The sequence below is a fragment of the Chrysochloris asiatica genome, unplaced genomic scaffold (assembly GCF_000296735.1).
Source record: "Chrysochloris asiatica unplaced genomic scaffold, ChrAsi1.0 scaffold00231, whole genome shotgun sequence".
NCBI lineage: Eukaryota > Metazoa > Chordata > Mammalia > Afrosoricida > Chrysochloridae > Chrysochloris > Chrysochloris asiatica.
In genome coordinates this window covers 792434-809020 of record NW_006408749.1, presented here as the reverse complement: position 1 = coordinate 809020, position 16587 = coordinate 792434, and the positions used below count along the sequence as shown (strand labels likewise).

At 42.4% G+C, this 16587-nt stretch overlaps 1 protein-coding gene across 1 annotated transcript in view; it reads right to left on the bottom strand.

The window, feature by feature from the left end:
* Positions 1–16587, bottom strand: part of TMEM164 (transmembrane protein 164) — a 244194-nt gene that overhangs the window by 112558 nt on the left and 115049 nt on the right. Inside the window, exon 4 of the mRNA XM_006873237.1 lies at positions 10185–10251. Coding sequence (XP_006873299.1) covers positions 10185–10251 — 67 coding nt within the window. The remainder of the gene's footprint in view (positions 1–10184; positions 10252–16587) is intronic.

Below are 16587 nucleotides of genomic sequence, written 5' to 3'. Positions count from 1 at the left end.
GCTCCTTGGAAACCCTCTATACAGGGTGCTATGAGTCGGAACTGACTCAATGGCAGTTAATTAACAACAATCTTTAAGGAAGCCGCATCTCTCTCCTGTGGAGTCAGGGATGGATTCGAACAGAGAATTAACAATTATGCCACAAGGACCCCTATCTGTCATGACTGAGCACTTAGGTGCCAAGCACTGGCTAAGAGCGTTACATTCATCATCTCAATTCATCAGAGAATACAGATCAGAAAATGAGGTCAGATTGAGCACTGTGTTCTTTTCAAGAACTACCTGGGGTCAAAGTGACAACAAGCACACTATTAAAGATGAGACAGAAAACTTTGGGGGCAAGGAGTTTATGTCAATGGGGGATGGACAACTCTGAAAAGGAGGGTAACAATAGTTGTATAGCTAAAACAATGTAATCAATATCCCGGAATTTTAGAAATTTATGAATTAGTATTTGTTCTGTGTAAATTCTCAACAACAATAAATATAAAATAAATGATAAACAGAAAAAGAGACCAGCAAGGTTAGGTTAACTTTCCCAAGGTTTTCGGGTAGAAGCATGGACAGATTGGCTTCCAGGTCCACACTTTTCACCACTATACTTTACTAACTCAATATCAAAGGAGAAAGCAAAAACATCTTTGAGAACACGCAGCAAATAATGGTCACAGTCATTACTTGCTTGGTGATTTATGTTTTTGTGTGTGTGTGTGTTTATTTTCTAGTTTTTCAGTAATGCACACACGTTATTTTTGTAAAGAAAACATTTATCAGTTTGCAAAGACAAAAGGCATAAAAGCTTCATGGATTTTGTTGTGGTTTTTAAAAGTATTGAAAATCAATCAGCTTTGCATTCTCAGTTATTTCTCTTTTTTTATTTATGCTTTTCAGCAATTTTCAGCAGTAAATGTACCTTATTACTATAATCAGAAAATCAAAAGTAATTCACCTGGGAAGAAACCAAACAAACAAACCTGTGATCCCTCCAGCTTTGTAAGCAAGATCTCAGGACACAGGTGAAATAAATTCCTGGTATTCTCTTGGGCAATGCACCGACAGGTTCAGGTTGATTGAATAAATTCATTTATTCTATCTGGGTATACTTACCAAGTGCTAGCAATGATGCTACGCAACCATTACTAAAGAATAATATGTCAGTATCAGAAAGGATTGCTGAATAACTAATAGAGGATAAAAGGGAACTAACTAGAGTCCTGCTGTGGCTAAGCACTGCAGGATAAGCACTGAACCACAAGATCAGTTCGAATCACAAGGTTGGCAGTTCAAACTCACCAGCCACTCCTCAGAAACCCTACACAGGATCTCTACAAGCTGGAGCTGACTCGAAGGCACTTAACAAAAACAAACAAAACTATGGAAAAGGAGAAACATGAGGCTTTCTACCCCTGCAAAGATTTACAGCCTTGGAAACCCTATACAGAGTCACTATTGAGTAGGAACTGACTCAAAATTTAACAACAACTTCTCATTGACCTGGAGATGAAAGAGAGAAAAGTAAGGGCCGGTTGGTCCTAAAGATGTGCTCAGATCTGGGGACACCTGAGCCCATGGACAAGGACATAGCCACAGAGGGCTAGAGCTGGGAGTCAAGCATTCAACTGATATGAAGTGAGGTGAGACGCACAAGAACACCCATATTTGCAGATAGTACCCATTTGACCTAGCCTTGATGGCTTAATAATCCGAACTTGACTAGAAGAAGATAAAACAAACATTTTTTTGATAAAGGAAACGAGGGTAAATTGCTACAATTTGATGAACTTGACCTATACTCACGGAGGTAGTAGCTCAAAATACCAACAGAGAGGGAAGGGGTCTTCATATCAAGTATCAGTGCTATCCCCTCTGTATACAGGGTAGATAGGGATGGGCAGCTTAGACATTGGCTACCTAAAATGAGGGGGCGATAAAGGCTCGAAGTGACTGGCTTACAGGGTTTCAAGAGGGAGTTTAGTTTACAAGTGTGTGGGGGGAGATAGAGTTCCCATTGAATAGTTTTCATCTTGTCTAGATGGGTCTGGTTAACGCAGATGGGGATAAGATTCTTATGATTCAGTAGTGAATAATTGTTATCATAACTAATTGTGACTGTCACAATTGTAAAGGTAGAAGTTCTGTAACAAAAACGGGTGAGTAGTTAATCTTACAGTCCAGAAACAGGACCATCAAGGGAGAAGAGCACAAAAGGAATGTGGGACCTCATTCAGAGAAGCAGCGACAGCAAAGATAGAGGCAGAGATGGGAACATGGCAAGAGGGAGCAGCTGAGGACTCTAGATTCACGGAAAGAGAGGGACTGAGAGCTGTCGGCCAGGAGACAGACTTGCAGAATGTGTCCTTTGGTGGTATAAATTATTAGATATGTCTGAGTGTTTAAAAACAAACAAAAAAGAACTAAAATGAATAGAGAGAGATACTGTTAACTGATGGTATTACACGGCGCACACAAACCCATGGCTGGCCAGTCAATTCTGAACTGCTCCACAGGGTTCCCAAGGCAGTAAATCTTTACAGAAGTAGACTAACTCATCTTTCTCTCATGGAATGGCTGGTGGGTTCGAACCTCTGACCTTTCAGTTAGCAGCCAAACACTTAACCCACTATGCCATCAGGGTTCCTTATATCTAGGGAACCAAAACACATTGCTAACAAGTTGATTCCAAGTCGAAGCAACCCAACAGGGCAGAGTAGAGTTGCTGCATGGGACTTCCAAGGCTGAAAAGATTTACAGAAGCAGACTGCCATTTCTTTCTCCCATACAGTGGCTGGTTGGTTCCAAGTGCCAGCCTTCTGGTTAGCAATCAAGCACTTAACCTCTGTGCCTCTATGGCTCAGAGAGAGTGCTGTTATTGCTATTAAGAACCGCTGAGTCGGTTCCAACTCATAGCTACCCTTTATAGGGTTTCTGAGGCTGTAAATCTTTGCAGGAGCAGAAAACATCTTTCTCCCATGGAGCAGCTGGTTGGCTTGAACAGCTGAACTTGTGGTTTGCAGTCTGCTGCTTACCCTACAAAGCCACCATGCTCCCCTATATCTAGGGTTGTTGTTGTTGTTGTTGTTAAGCGCCATCAAATTGGTTCTGACTCATAGCGACCCAGTATAGGTTTCCTAGGAGTGGCTGGTAAGTTTGAACCACTGACCTTGTGGTTCAAACTCACCTTGTGCTCAAGTGTTTATTCTATGGCAGTACAGGCCCTGGAATTTGGTTTGGGCCAAAAATCTCAGACTCTTCTCAACAACCTCCATATACACACCCTTACAAACATTGCTTTGACTGGGTCAGAAACAGAGTGGCCTTTGTAGATAGTTGAGACAATTATGTCTCAATCAATTCTTCAGAAATCTAAGACCTTGGGAATCAGGCTCTTTATTATTTTAAGTACTCTCAGGAAAGCAAAGGGACATTCTGTCCTCTGTTCAGGTCCAAACTCCAAAGTATTAACTTTTTTTAAAATAGCTGAATTTGCCAGTCACAGAAATAACTTTTCTAGGTCAATTAGCACATTTTGATGTGCCAATTAGCAAAGAGTGAGATTCTAAAGCCTATTTGCATTGGTGACAGCAAAGTTTTCCCCACAGCCCACATGGGTACAAGGTGTGCTGACGGCCAAGTTACATCCTAAGAACATTAAGATAATGGTTGTGGATGCAGCAGTAATGATGAAATCATTACTAACCTCTTCCACTCAGTCTGAAATTTGGGAACATTCAAAAGAACCATCCTAATGGAGAAATCGAGCTGGGCAAAAATGTGGGGGGGGGGGGGGGGGGGGGGAGTGGAAAGGGAGAAAGAAGGAACTAACATAATAGATCAACATAGATACAAAATAATGGGCAATTCTGATAATGAGATAATAATATATCCAAGCCCTTGAAGAAGAAGAGAGTTTGATGAAAAGAACCATTATAATTATTCTTTTTATTATTCCGGTAGAAGACAGATGGCTGCAAACACCAACACAGGCCAGACTAGCATCTATGGTCCCGGGAAAAGACTGATACAGTGTCTTAAGTCTCTTTTCTGCTTCCAGTCTCCCACACTCAGAATACACCACATTCAGAAGAAACCTTCAGATGGGATCGAGGGCAAAAGGCAGAGGGCTCCACAGGGCTACATCACCAGCTTTGCAAGACGACAATCATGAACTGAAAATCAAATATGTAACCTAGCCCATGGCACCCTGTTTAGCTCCACCTCTTGACTTTCACTCTCCAGAAAATGGTTTAGCCTAGATGGTAGTTTAGCCAAGACAAAGACATCATCATCATCATCATCACCACCACCAGACAAAAGGACCAGTGGCTATAACAAGGAGCTCACCAATTGAGCAGCACCTCCCATTCTCCAAGACACAGACTGCCTATGGGTACTGTTATAACTGAGTTTGTGTCCCCTCTGCCCCCTCCCAAAATATACAGTGATGCCCATCCCTGTATCTTTGAATATGACCTTGTTTAGAAGTAGAGTTTTTTAGTTATCAGTTAAGTTAAAAGAAGTCATGTGGGAATAGAGTGGATTCTAGTCCCAATCCCTTCTGAGTGATGCCTTCTAGAAAGGAAGAACAGATGTGGAAAGAGAGTCACACATACAGGGAGAGAGACGCATCTGTAAGCAGCAAAGCAACGCCAATGATTGCAGGCAGCCACCAGATATTAGGAGTCAGGCATGGAATCATTCCTCTTTCAAAATCCCCAGGAGGAAGGAACAGTGAGATAATCAATTTCTGTTCCTTAAAGTCACCCACTTTGTGGTATATTATTATGGAAGTCCTGTTGCTGTTAAGTCAATCCCAACTCATAGCGACCCTATATAACAGAGTAGAACTGCCCCATAGGGTTTCCAAGGTTACTTTAAGCACACGAGCTGCTCCTCCGAAACCCTATACAGGATCACTAGGGGTCAGAACTGACTCGACAGTACTTAATAACAACAACAAAAATCTTTAAGGACTCCTGGTGTGGCACTATAGAGTCTGCAATGGACTGCAAACCAACAGGTCAGCAGTTCAAATCCAACAGCTGTTCCTTGGAAACCCCATACAGTGTCGCTCTGACTTGGAACAGATTCGACGACATGTAAAAACAACAACAAATCTTTAAAGAAGCAGACTGCCATATCTTTCGCCCAAGGAGAGGCTGCTGGGTTCAAACGGCCAATCTTTTGGTGACCAGCTGAGCACTTTATCATGACACCATTGTTGTTGTTAAGTACTGTCGAGTCAATTCTGACCCATAGCGACCCTGTATAGGGTTTCTGAGGCTATAAATCTTTACAGGAGCAGAAAGCCTCTTCTTTCTCCCGCGGAACAGCTGGTAGTTTCGAACTACTGACGTTGCGGTTCGCAGCCCGATTCATAACCACTACGCTACCAGAGATTCTTTAGAGCTCCTTTAACTAAGATAAGGGGTATCTTAACATGGGACCCACAGAGGGGTTGGGGAGGGGATTGTTAGTGTCCTTCATGAAATTGTATGTAAAACTGTGTGCGCGTGCACGCATTTATCTGGAAAGAACCCTTATAGTTCTCTTCAGCTTCTCAAATAAATTCATTATCCAACTCCTGTACAGGATTTCCGAGGCTGTAAATCCTTACGGGAGCAGAAATCCTCAGCTTTCTCCCACGGAACAGCTGGTAGTTTAGGACTGCTGACCCTGCAATTAGCAGCCCAATTCGTAACCACTATGCTACCAGAGCTCCTTATCCAACTCCTTTAGCTGGAGGGAAACTAAGAAGCATCGCTAGCATGCTGCCTCACCAGAATTCAATCTTGCCCTAAATTTTCAGTCATGGAACAGGTAAAGAGCTCTATCTATGGTCTGAGCCAGGACACCTGCGTTCTACAGTCACCCACCTTGACTTCGTAAGCAAGCCATTTAGACTCCTTAAGTCCTCCTTCTGCAAGAATATATATCAGACAAGCTTTGAGCTCCCTGCTAATCTACTCATCATTCTAGGATGCATTTTCCCTCCTCCCCTCCAAGAAATAAAGAGGCATATCACTTAGGACACTTCATTTAGAAGCATACATTCTGGTTCTAGAATGATCTGTAGGTTCATAAGCCAGGATATGGAGTGGAAGATGTCGCTGATAAGTGAAACAAAAGAAGACTATCTGGTGTAGGATAAACACCAAACTACTAACCACAAGTGTTGGCAGTTCAAACCCACCAGCGAGTCAGAACTGACTCCATGGCACTTAACAACAATGGGCCATCCAAGTGAAGACGGGAGTCAAAAAAATGATTTGTGTTGAAGGTAGAGATTTGGGATTCATTAGTACTAAAAGGATCATACGATCCCCTAGAGTTTGCTAAATGAGCAGGTGACACAAAGAAGACTGAGGATGGAATCCAAAGACTCCAGTATGTCCATATTCTTTCTCCTACAGGCACTTTCATAATATTCTTTCCCTCTAAGCTCTTTTATAATCTCTCTCTCTTCTCCCCCCACCCCTCTCATTGAGTTGACAAGGTAAATTATATCTAAGAATAACATAATTTGGTAAAACAAATAGTCAGAATTCACTTTCTATCTTCCCCCATTTAATTTTGATTGCTTTACAATGGGACGAATGGAAAACATCTAGGAATCAGAGATTTTACTCGGTTTTAAATAAAAAGCACACACCCCAAAATAAAGAAATAAATAATAAAAGTGACATATCATTTAAAGCAAGACAAAGACCTCCAGAATCCAGCTGCTAAAGCACTTACTTGTAATATGGGCCATTGGAATACACGTTCCTTCTTCTGGCATGTCAGCTCTGAAGATGGAAATCCAAGGGGAACTGAGACCAGGGCATGCTCTAGCTAGTCTGCAAATCCTGACACCATTGTGTCCCAATACAGGGCAGAGGCAATGGACGTTCACTGATGACCCCAAGCCGTTTAGCAGACTGTGGCAACTTCCCCCAACTCCTCTCTGTCTTTATATACTTGAGTGTATGTATGTCTGTTACTGGCACAACACACTAATTAGCTCATTTTACCTTTCTTGCTTTCTCATTATTGTTAATGAGAAAAAGAAGTTTAAAAAAGGATTAAAAAGATAAAGGGCCAAAAAGGAAGGGCAAAAGAGAAGCCAAAAGCTGGCTTCCTTCCTAATTGGATCAGCAGGCTTAAGAAAAAGATGCCGATCTTTCTCTGTCTCATCCTAAGACAATCTGAGCTCAACTGAAGGTTTGCAAAGCAAAAAGTCCTCAAGACCAGAAGGACCCTGGGAGAGGTTCCAACCATCCAAAATAACCAGACCAAAGCTAATTGCCAAGACTCATGTAAAGGGGAGCCATTGCAAATTTGTCTCAGCTTCAAGTTAGAAAAAAATCACCAAGATTGTTGACCCGTGATTGGACTTCCTAGCTAAGAAAGAGCCCATCAAAGGCATTTTTCCACCCTCAGGTCTTTAAACTTTATTTGCATACTTAAAAAAAGTATACTTTCCAATAATTAAACTCATTTCAACAACAACAACAAAAAAAAATGGCATGAATCAGGGCCTTATCTTTATGGATCGATCAGATGACATCTTAGGAATATATATACCACATTTTGTTTAATCATTCATTCACTGATGGACAAGAGGCTGTTTCCACATTTTTGCTACTGTGAATTATGCTGCAGGGCACAGCAGTGTATAAGTATGTGAATCTCTTGCTTTTGGGTACATACCCAGGAGAGAAATTGCTGGCTCATATGGTGATCCTATGAGTAAGTAACCTTTTCAGAATCTGCTGTACTGATTTCTCACCAGCAATGTACAAGGGTTCCAATTTCTCCACCCCTTCACCAACACTTGTTATTTTCCTCAGATCACACTTTGTTGTTGTTGCTGTTATGTGCTGTGGAGTCGATTCCAACTCACAGCGACCATGTAGAGGGTTTCTGAGGCTGTAAATCTTTACGGGAGCAGAAAGCCTCATCTTTCTCCCACGGAACAGCTGGTAGTTTCGAACTGCTGACTGTGAGATTAGCAGCCCAATTCGTAACCACTATGCTACCAGAGCTCCTTCAGATCACAATTAGAGGAACTTTAAGTTACCACTGCATTGCACACTGATTCTTCAAGAGTCAAGGACCCCTGCATTAGCATCACTTGGGGACTTGCTCAGCTTGTTACACATGCCAATACCTTGGCATTATCCTACACTCTTTTAATCAGACCATCTGGGGGTGGGACCTGTCCAGCCCCAGCTTTCAACCAAGCACCTGAGGTTAAGTCCTATGAGCACTTGTGTTACAGTGAATTTACTTAATATGTCTCTCCTAGCCATGGTCTTTGTAACACTCACCAAATGATTGGGTTGTTGTTGTTAAATGCCGTCGAGTAGATTCTGACCCACAGATGCCATGTATAGGGTTTCCAAGGAACAGCTGGTGAGCTTGAACCGCCGACCTTGCAGTTCAAACGACTTTGCAGTCTGGTGCCACAGTGGGATCATGTAAATAGGGTATATGGGACTCTAACGCAGGCATTGGTCAGTTTTACCATCCCACTGGGTTTAAAATGTGCCATCCCAGAAGCAGGAACAGACAGGTGGAAGAGGCAGCAACAGAGGCACTGACACAAAGAGACAAAGCAGTGGGTTTCCCAGCCCATGGAATGAATGAAGTTGAATGCCTTTGGGCCAAAACCTAGTTTGCAGAACACGGTACTCTTTAGGCATCTATCACCCGTGCTTCAAGGAGCTTGTAGCACTTGCCCAAGCAGGGCAGAGGCCAAGAGGCCATGTGACTGAAGGGTCAAGGAGGACAAAAGAAGCGTGCCTATGGTACGGCTGAGAAGAGGCACTCCTGACTGCAGAACTGCTGTACCTTGAGTTGTTTCTGATCCTGACTTGTATCCTGTTTACTTCTCTAAGAAGCCCCATAATTATGAGTATTGTCTATAAGTTCTCTGTGGCCACTGCAAAGAGGTTACCCAACCCAGCAGAGAAGTAGAGTGCCCTGAGAGGGAAGGTTGGTGTCAGAATAAGATAAAGAAGGGCAGAGGGTGCAGGCACGCCACCTTCTGCTTCAGAGGAATCAATCGTCCATGAGTTGATGTGGACTGATGATTCTCCTCCTTCCCCCTTATGAAGCTGGAGGAGGTCAGATTATACACATATATATGCCATGAGTTGGAACCAACTTGACAGCACTTAATAACTCATGGCAACTCTGTAAAGGGTTTCCAAGGCTTTAAATCTTCACAGGAGCAGAAAGAGAGATGGATAGATAGATGTTGTTGTTGTTGTTGTTAAGTGCCATTGAATTGATTCCAACCCATAGCGACCCTGTATAGGGTTTCCGAGGAGCAGCTGGTGAGCTTGAACCACCGACCTTGCAATTCAAACAGCTTTGCAGTGTGGTGCATTAACCCACAGTGCTACACCAGGACTCCGGATAGATAGATAGATAGATATACCTATATAAGCACCTATATAAGCATAACTAGCATATGTAGTTATTAAGTGCTGTTGAGTCAGTTCCAATTCCTAGCAACTCTGTAAAGGGTTTCCAAGGCTTTAAATCTTCACAGGAGCAGAAAACCTCATCTTTCTCCAGCAGAGTGGCTGGCAGGCTTAAAACACAAACCTCGTGGTTTGCAATCCAGTGCTTACCATATGGATGGCATCAAGCTCTAACTATCATATTGTTGTTGTTAAGTGCCGTCAAGCAGGTTCCAACTCATAGCGACCCTGTATAGGATTTCCGAGGAGTGGCTGGTGAGTTTGAACCATCGACCTTGTGGTTCAAACTGACCTTGCGGTCCAGTGCTTTATCCCACAGCACGACACCAGAATTCCGTAACTATGGGCATATATGAACATCTTGGTCGGGGGGGGTGGGGTGGAGGGAGTGTAGAGGGCAGGTACTAAATCCTCATAAGGTTTTTAGTGGCTAAACAATCCGAAGTAGTCCACCTCTCCTTCATTAGAGTTCGATCTGTCTTAGTTGTGATCTAAACCCTTACTGCAGCCCCAAACTGTCCCCCAAATTCTCTTAACTCCATCAAGTTCCACTGTATCCAATTAGGACTATCTCAAACCTCAGTATCAGAAACACAGATATTTTAAAGATCACGGGGCGCATGGACTAAGATTGAGGACAAACAGTAAATAATGCAGAGCAGGGCAAATACTATTTCATATGTTGCTGTTACATTCCTAGGATACACTACTTACCAGCCGAGTATTTACCACAGGAAAAAGCAATGCCAGAAGAGCCCCATTCAACATGTGCATCTGTAGCCTAGAAGGGGGGAAAAAAAGATACGAAGTCCAGGTCACATTCAGACTCTGATGTAAAGGGAGGGAACAAACTTGTCAGGTTAAATCATACCATCTGGGAGGCTACGTTACATGTGGCTCTCAACATAAACCAGCACTAGAGTTTACACACACGTGAAATAAATTAAAAGCAGCATATTTTTTTAACAAAAGAAATTTTTCTGAAGAGCATCATCACTGCCCCTACATCCTCTCAAACACTTGCTGAACACACTTTGATTATAGTCCTTCATTGCAAAATGAGTTCTAGGTGCCCTGAACATTCAGGCAGTCTCAATCAGCGACTTCAAGTGCTACAACTCACATGGCATTCAAAATGGACTGTGATAGCTCAGTGTTCTGTTATTACAGTAGAAACCCATTTCTTATAACATGGCAGCTTATGCAAACAGCCATGCCAATCCTTTTGCCCAGAGACCTAGGCAGTAAAAGGCTGGTATAGAACCAAGGAAGCTAACTACAGTGTTGTACAAACTGTGTGCCCCAATTTCTTAGAACTGCCTTTAGGGGCTGCTGCATGAGGTGGGTAGGCAAAAGTGCCAGCAACCCACATTTTCTTTGATCTATTTCACATATTGGACTTCAGACTTAAAAACAAAACCACAAAGCAAAAGAAATACACAAGAAGAAAATTGCTCGTCTCCGCATTGGGTAGAGATGCTATTTTCATTATCAGACTTGTTCAGACATATAACAGAAACCTTTTATAAGTCAAGAACAATTAATTCTGGGACAAACTCTGCTGGTGAGAGCCCTGGAGATGGATTTAAGCAGTTTTCTTCATTTTTATTATTAAGGAAAAAGCAAAGAATGGCATTTTGTCCCTCCTAAAGAAGAAAAGTTGCTTTGATGAGTCGTGTAAAACTACCACCAGTGTAATGTGTCTCTAAGACCTCAAAGCACTAAACGAATCTCTTTGTTTCTCTGTCTTGCGAATACAGACAGAGAGAGAGCCGCCTTGGTATCTCCAACGCCCTAAAAAGTCCACACCTTTGCCCTTCTCTTGGAGCTCACAGATATGTGTGCCTAAAACTAAGAGACAGTTGTTGTTAAGTGCCTTCGAGTCGGTTCCGACCCATAGCGACCCTGTACAGGGTTTCCGAGGGTGTAAATCCTTACGGGAGTAGAAAGCCTCATCTTTCTCCCGCAGAGCGGCTGGTAGTTTTGAACCGCTGACCTTAAGGTTCGCAGCCCGATTCGTAACCACTACGCCACCAGTACAAGACAATAAAACTACATTTCTGTCCCCTAGTCTGCTTCTTACTGCTGCTGTTCGTGTAAACAATGCCATGATGATGACGTGCATGAATATAGTCCAGGCTATTATTTAACTCATGGCTTTAGATTCACTCTCCATTCTTACAGCAATCTTATGAGATGTAGGTACTACTACCATTCCCACTTTGTTGATGCAGAAATCAGATCTAGAGAACTGCCCTAGAGCCAGGATTCAAACCCAGTTATCTTGGACCCCAGACCCCAAGCTCTTTTTCTCTCTTTGGCTACTTTATACCAGAGTCTCTCACCCTCCAAAATAGGGCCACAGAGAGGAATCAGGGATGCCTCTTTGCCAGATCATTGCCACATATATCTTTTGAAAGTCTTTTGTTTTCTGTACAGGATAGTGTGATGAGTTGGCTTCATTGGTAAGAATATGGAGGCAATAGAAGAGTCAGGGGTTTGATCCTCTTTCAGGCCAGTTAATTTCATTAATCTAGTTCCGGAAACACTGATCAATACAATACTGTGTGCCTAACACGAAAGCTGGACAGCGAATAAGGAAGATCGTAGAAGAATTGATGCCTTTGAGTTGTGGTGTTGGAGGAGAATACTAAAAGTGCCATGGACTGCAAAAAGAACCAATAGATCTGTTTTGGAAGAAGTGCAGCCAGAGTGCTCCTTGGAAGCCAGGATGGCTAAGCTTTGTCTCTCATACTTTGGACATATTGTCAGGAGGGAATAGTCGCTGGAGAAGGATGTCATGCTGGGTTAAGTGGAGGGTCAGAGAAAAAGAGGAAGACCCCCAATGAGATGGATCAGCCAGGTGGCATCATTGATGGTGTCAAGTGTGGCAGAGGTAGTGAGGTTGGCCCAGGATCGGACATTGTTTCATTCTGCTGTGCATGGGGTCACTATGAGTCGGTTCCGACTCGATGGCACCTGACAACAACAACAACACGGTTCTACGTGCTGTATGGAAAAGAAAAAGACATAAGACACCATACCTGCACTCAAGAATCTAACAGTCCGATGCTGGGATAATTTATTTAAAGTTCACTTTCGGCCACTTCCCTTTTACAAAAGAACTATATGAGCACTTGTTTTCACTAACCAAAAGAAATCAGGAGAAGATGTTCACTTTTACAAAAAAAGGCAAAAAGTGAAACCAGTGTCCAGTGTTTGTTTTGTAAGTGAGAGGCAGCGAGCACCCCAGCAGTGAGAGTGGAGCTGTCTGTCATCATCTCAGCATCAAACTGCCACAGCTTTGAACTGTCTGTGAGGACTATATGTTAGTATTATTTTAGGGTTTGTGTGTAGTAATTTGGTATGATTTGGTAGGTTATTTTTAGGGGTCTGGGCATGCTCAAAATTTTTTCCCATATAAATTCATAGTAATTGCTTCTTCACTGTATACCATTTTGGCTGTCAAAAGGTGTCACGGGAATGCTCTACTTTGGGACAGCAGGGGAAACTTGTATAAAGGTTAGTTAAGAACAAAGAGTTTGGAATCTATGTTATGTTCCAACTAATTACGAGCCAAGTGGTTCTGGACAAGTCCCTTAAAATTATGTGTTTCATTGCACTCAATTTAAAAGTGACGCTCATAGGGACACCTCACTATTCTCTAGCTATAAAACCTAGGCAGAATGCAAATAGCAAGTATTTGAAATTGGAAAATTAAATAATGGCAGGAGGACTGCGAAAGAAGACCACCAAATTATAGTCTCCAGGATCTCCCAGTCTGAACTCAGTGGGCACCAACGAGCAGAAAGAGAAATATCCAGGGTAGCCCTCTAGTTGTGGTGTGAGAAAGGGAACTCGGAATGTGTGGAAATCCTCCTTTCTTTTTTCAACTCTGTCACACTCCAGCCCCCAGATCATCCAATGAGAGCAGAGGCAGCCTGTTGTTGTTGTTAAGTGCCGTCGAGTCAGTTCTGACCCATAGCGACCCTGAACAGGGTTTCCGAGGCTGTCAATCTTTACGGGAGCAGAAAGCCTCATCTTTCTCCTGCAGAGCAGCTGGTAGTTTTGAACTGCTGACCTTGCGGTTCAATGCCCGATTCGTAACCACTATGCTACCAGAGCTCCTACGAAGCAGCCTATAGCAACAGGTATCCTCCATTTGGTGGCTCTGTGATACCAAAAGTGTGGAGACAATCATGTTGTATTTTTTCTGTCTTCTTGACACGACCTCAAACGTGGGTGACATTGTGAAATTTCCCCTCAGAGTGGAGTCACCAAAGTTTTCATTTTCTGTTTATACAGGACTAAAAGAGAAAACTGGAAAGTGGCTCAAGAGAGAAAGGAGCCCAAGGAAGCAAATCCCATAAAGTTGCTGATGAGCATGCATGAATCTCACTGAAGGACCACAGCATGCCAAAGACATGAGAAAAAAGCTAACAGAGCACACACATGGGACAAGGGTCTAAAAACGGAACTGACATTGGAATCACACGTCAGAGAAGGCAGCTTGGAACTCGTTCCCTAAATCTAACCAAGCCAATTACCTGCTTAGAAAACATAAACTCACTATTTTCCTTAGGATTTAAACAAGACCGAGTTATCTGACACTCAAAATGTCCCGAACAGCGTCCAAAATTACTTGGCATACAAAGACCCCCCAAAAACACAAGACTTTAAAGCAGATATAATAAAAGTGTTCTAGAGTCCTGGTGTGGCACTGTGGGTTAATGCTCTGGACTGCAAAGTCGTTTTGAACTGCAAGGTTGTCAATTCTGCTCACCAGTCGCTTCTTGAAAACCCTACACAGGGCCACTGTGGGTTAGAACCGACTCAAGGGCACTTAACAACAACAACAGCAAGTAATTGGGGAAACTCTTAAATCTAATAGAAAACCAGCAAAGTTTAGCAAAAAAAAAAAGACGCTATAAGAAAAATCAAATGGAAACCTTAGAATTAGAAAGAACAACCCAAATTAAAAACAAACTCACTGGATATGCTCTATAGCTCAGCTGCTAACCTTAAGGTGGGCAATTGGACCCCACCAGCTATTCAGCAGGAGAGCGAGCGGTGTGACCGTTTGTTTCCATAGAGATTACAGTCTTGGAAACCCTACACGGCAGTTCTACCCAGCCCTATAGTGTGCTATAAATTGGAATTGAATTGATGGCAATGAGTTCCAAACCAAAGATAAAAGAAATTGTCAAGGTATCTGAGGGCAGATGAATAGAAATTTTCCAATCTGAACAAAACGGTGAGGTGGTGGTGGTGTGCAATTGAGTCGGTTGATTCATGGTGACCCTGTATAAAGTTTCCAAGCCTGTAAATCTTTACGGGAGCTAAAAGCCTCATCTTTCTCCCACAGAGTGACTGGTAGTTTCGAACTGATGACCTTAGGGTTAGCAACCCAGCCCATAAACCATTATGATACCAGGGCTCCTTAATAGGGTGAGGGAACACTGAAAAGAAAACAAAAGAAAAAAATGCCTCACAGGCCCTTAGGATAACTACAGAAGGTCTAACATTCATGTCAAGAAACTCCCAGACTCGGCGATGAAAGAGTACACAGACTTAAAAAAAAGAAAAAGAATGCTAAAAACGTTTCAAGCTTGATGAAAGACATAAACCTACAAATTCAAGAAGCTGAACAAAACCCTAAATAAAGAAATTTTCTGCGGGACACATAATAATCACATGGCTAAAACTAAACACAAAGAAAATGTTGACAACACCCATAAATTAATAAAGGAAGGGTCATCTATGGAATGACTGAAGATTTCACATCAGAAAAAAAGGACTGAAGGAAACAGCCCACTGCTTTTCTTTGTAGTAGCAGCTGTGGTTGGTGGTGGTGGTGGTGTGCAACTGAGTCGGTTCTGACTCATAGGGACCCTGTATAGGGTTTCCAAGACTGTAAATCTTTACAGGAGCAGAAAGCCTCATCCTTCTCCCACAGAACCACTGGTAGTTTTGAACTGCTGACCTTAAGGTTTGCAGCCTGACTGTAACCACTATGCTACCAGAGCTCCTTAAAAACAGCTGTAATTAGGATGCAATTTGCATATCATAAAGTTCACCCTTTTAAAGTATACAATACAATGGCTTTAAGTAGATTCACAATGTTGTGTAACCATCAACACAATCTAGTTCCAAACACTGTCAAAAGGAACCTTGTAATCATTAATAGCAATTGCTCCCCGTTATCTTCTCCCCACAGTCCCTGACAACCACTGATTTGCTTTCCTTCTTGGCAGACTTACCTATTCTGGACATTTCACATAAATGAATGCATACAATACTTGTCCTTTTGCATCTGGCTTCTTTCAATTAGCATGTTTCCAAGGTCCATTCATGCTACATTTAATAGTCATTAGTAACTGTTGTTATTAATTCCTTCAAGTACTTGAAGTTAAATTCCCAGTTGTCAAATGCCTTCAAGTCGGATACCTATAGGATCCTATATAGGGTTTCTAAGGAGCAAATGATAAGTTTGAACTGCAGACTTTGCAATCAAATGCTTATCGTACAGTGCCACACCAATTAACAATTAAGTCCTTTTAATAGCTGAATAAGGAGCTCTGGTAGCGTAGTGGTTATAAGTCGGGCTTCTCATCTCAAGGTCAGCAGTTCAAAACTACCAGCTATTCTGCAGGAGAAAGATGAGGCTTTCTGTTCCCATAAAGATTTACAGCCTCAGAAAGCCCTATGCAGGGTTGCTGTGAGTCGGAACCAACTCCACAACACACCACCACCACTACCAATAGCTGACTAATTCCATTTTGATTAGTATGAATAATACTGATAAGAACATCCACGTACATGTTTTTGTGTGGACGTATGTTTTAAATTCTCCTGAGCATATACCTAGATATGGAACTTCTGGGTCCCACAGTAACTGTATATTAAACCTTTTGAGGAACTACCAGACTGTTTTCCAAAGTGGCAGCACCATTTTACATCTCGACCAACAACGAGAGGTCATTAGAACCACATCCTCACAAATACTTCTTACTGTCTATTTTAGTCATGCTAGAAGGAGCTCTGGTAGCATAGTGGTTACAAATCGGGCTGCGAACCTTAAGATCAGCAGTTCGAAACTACCAGCCGCTCCGCGGGA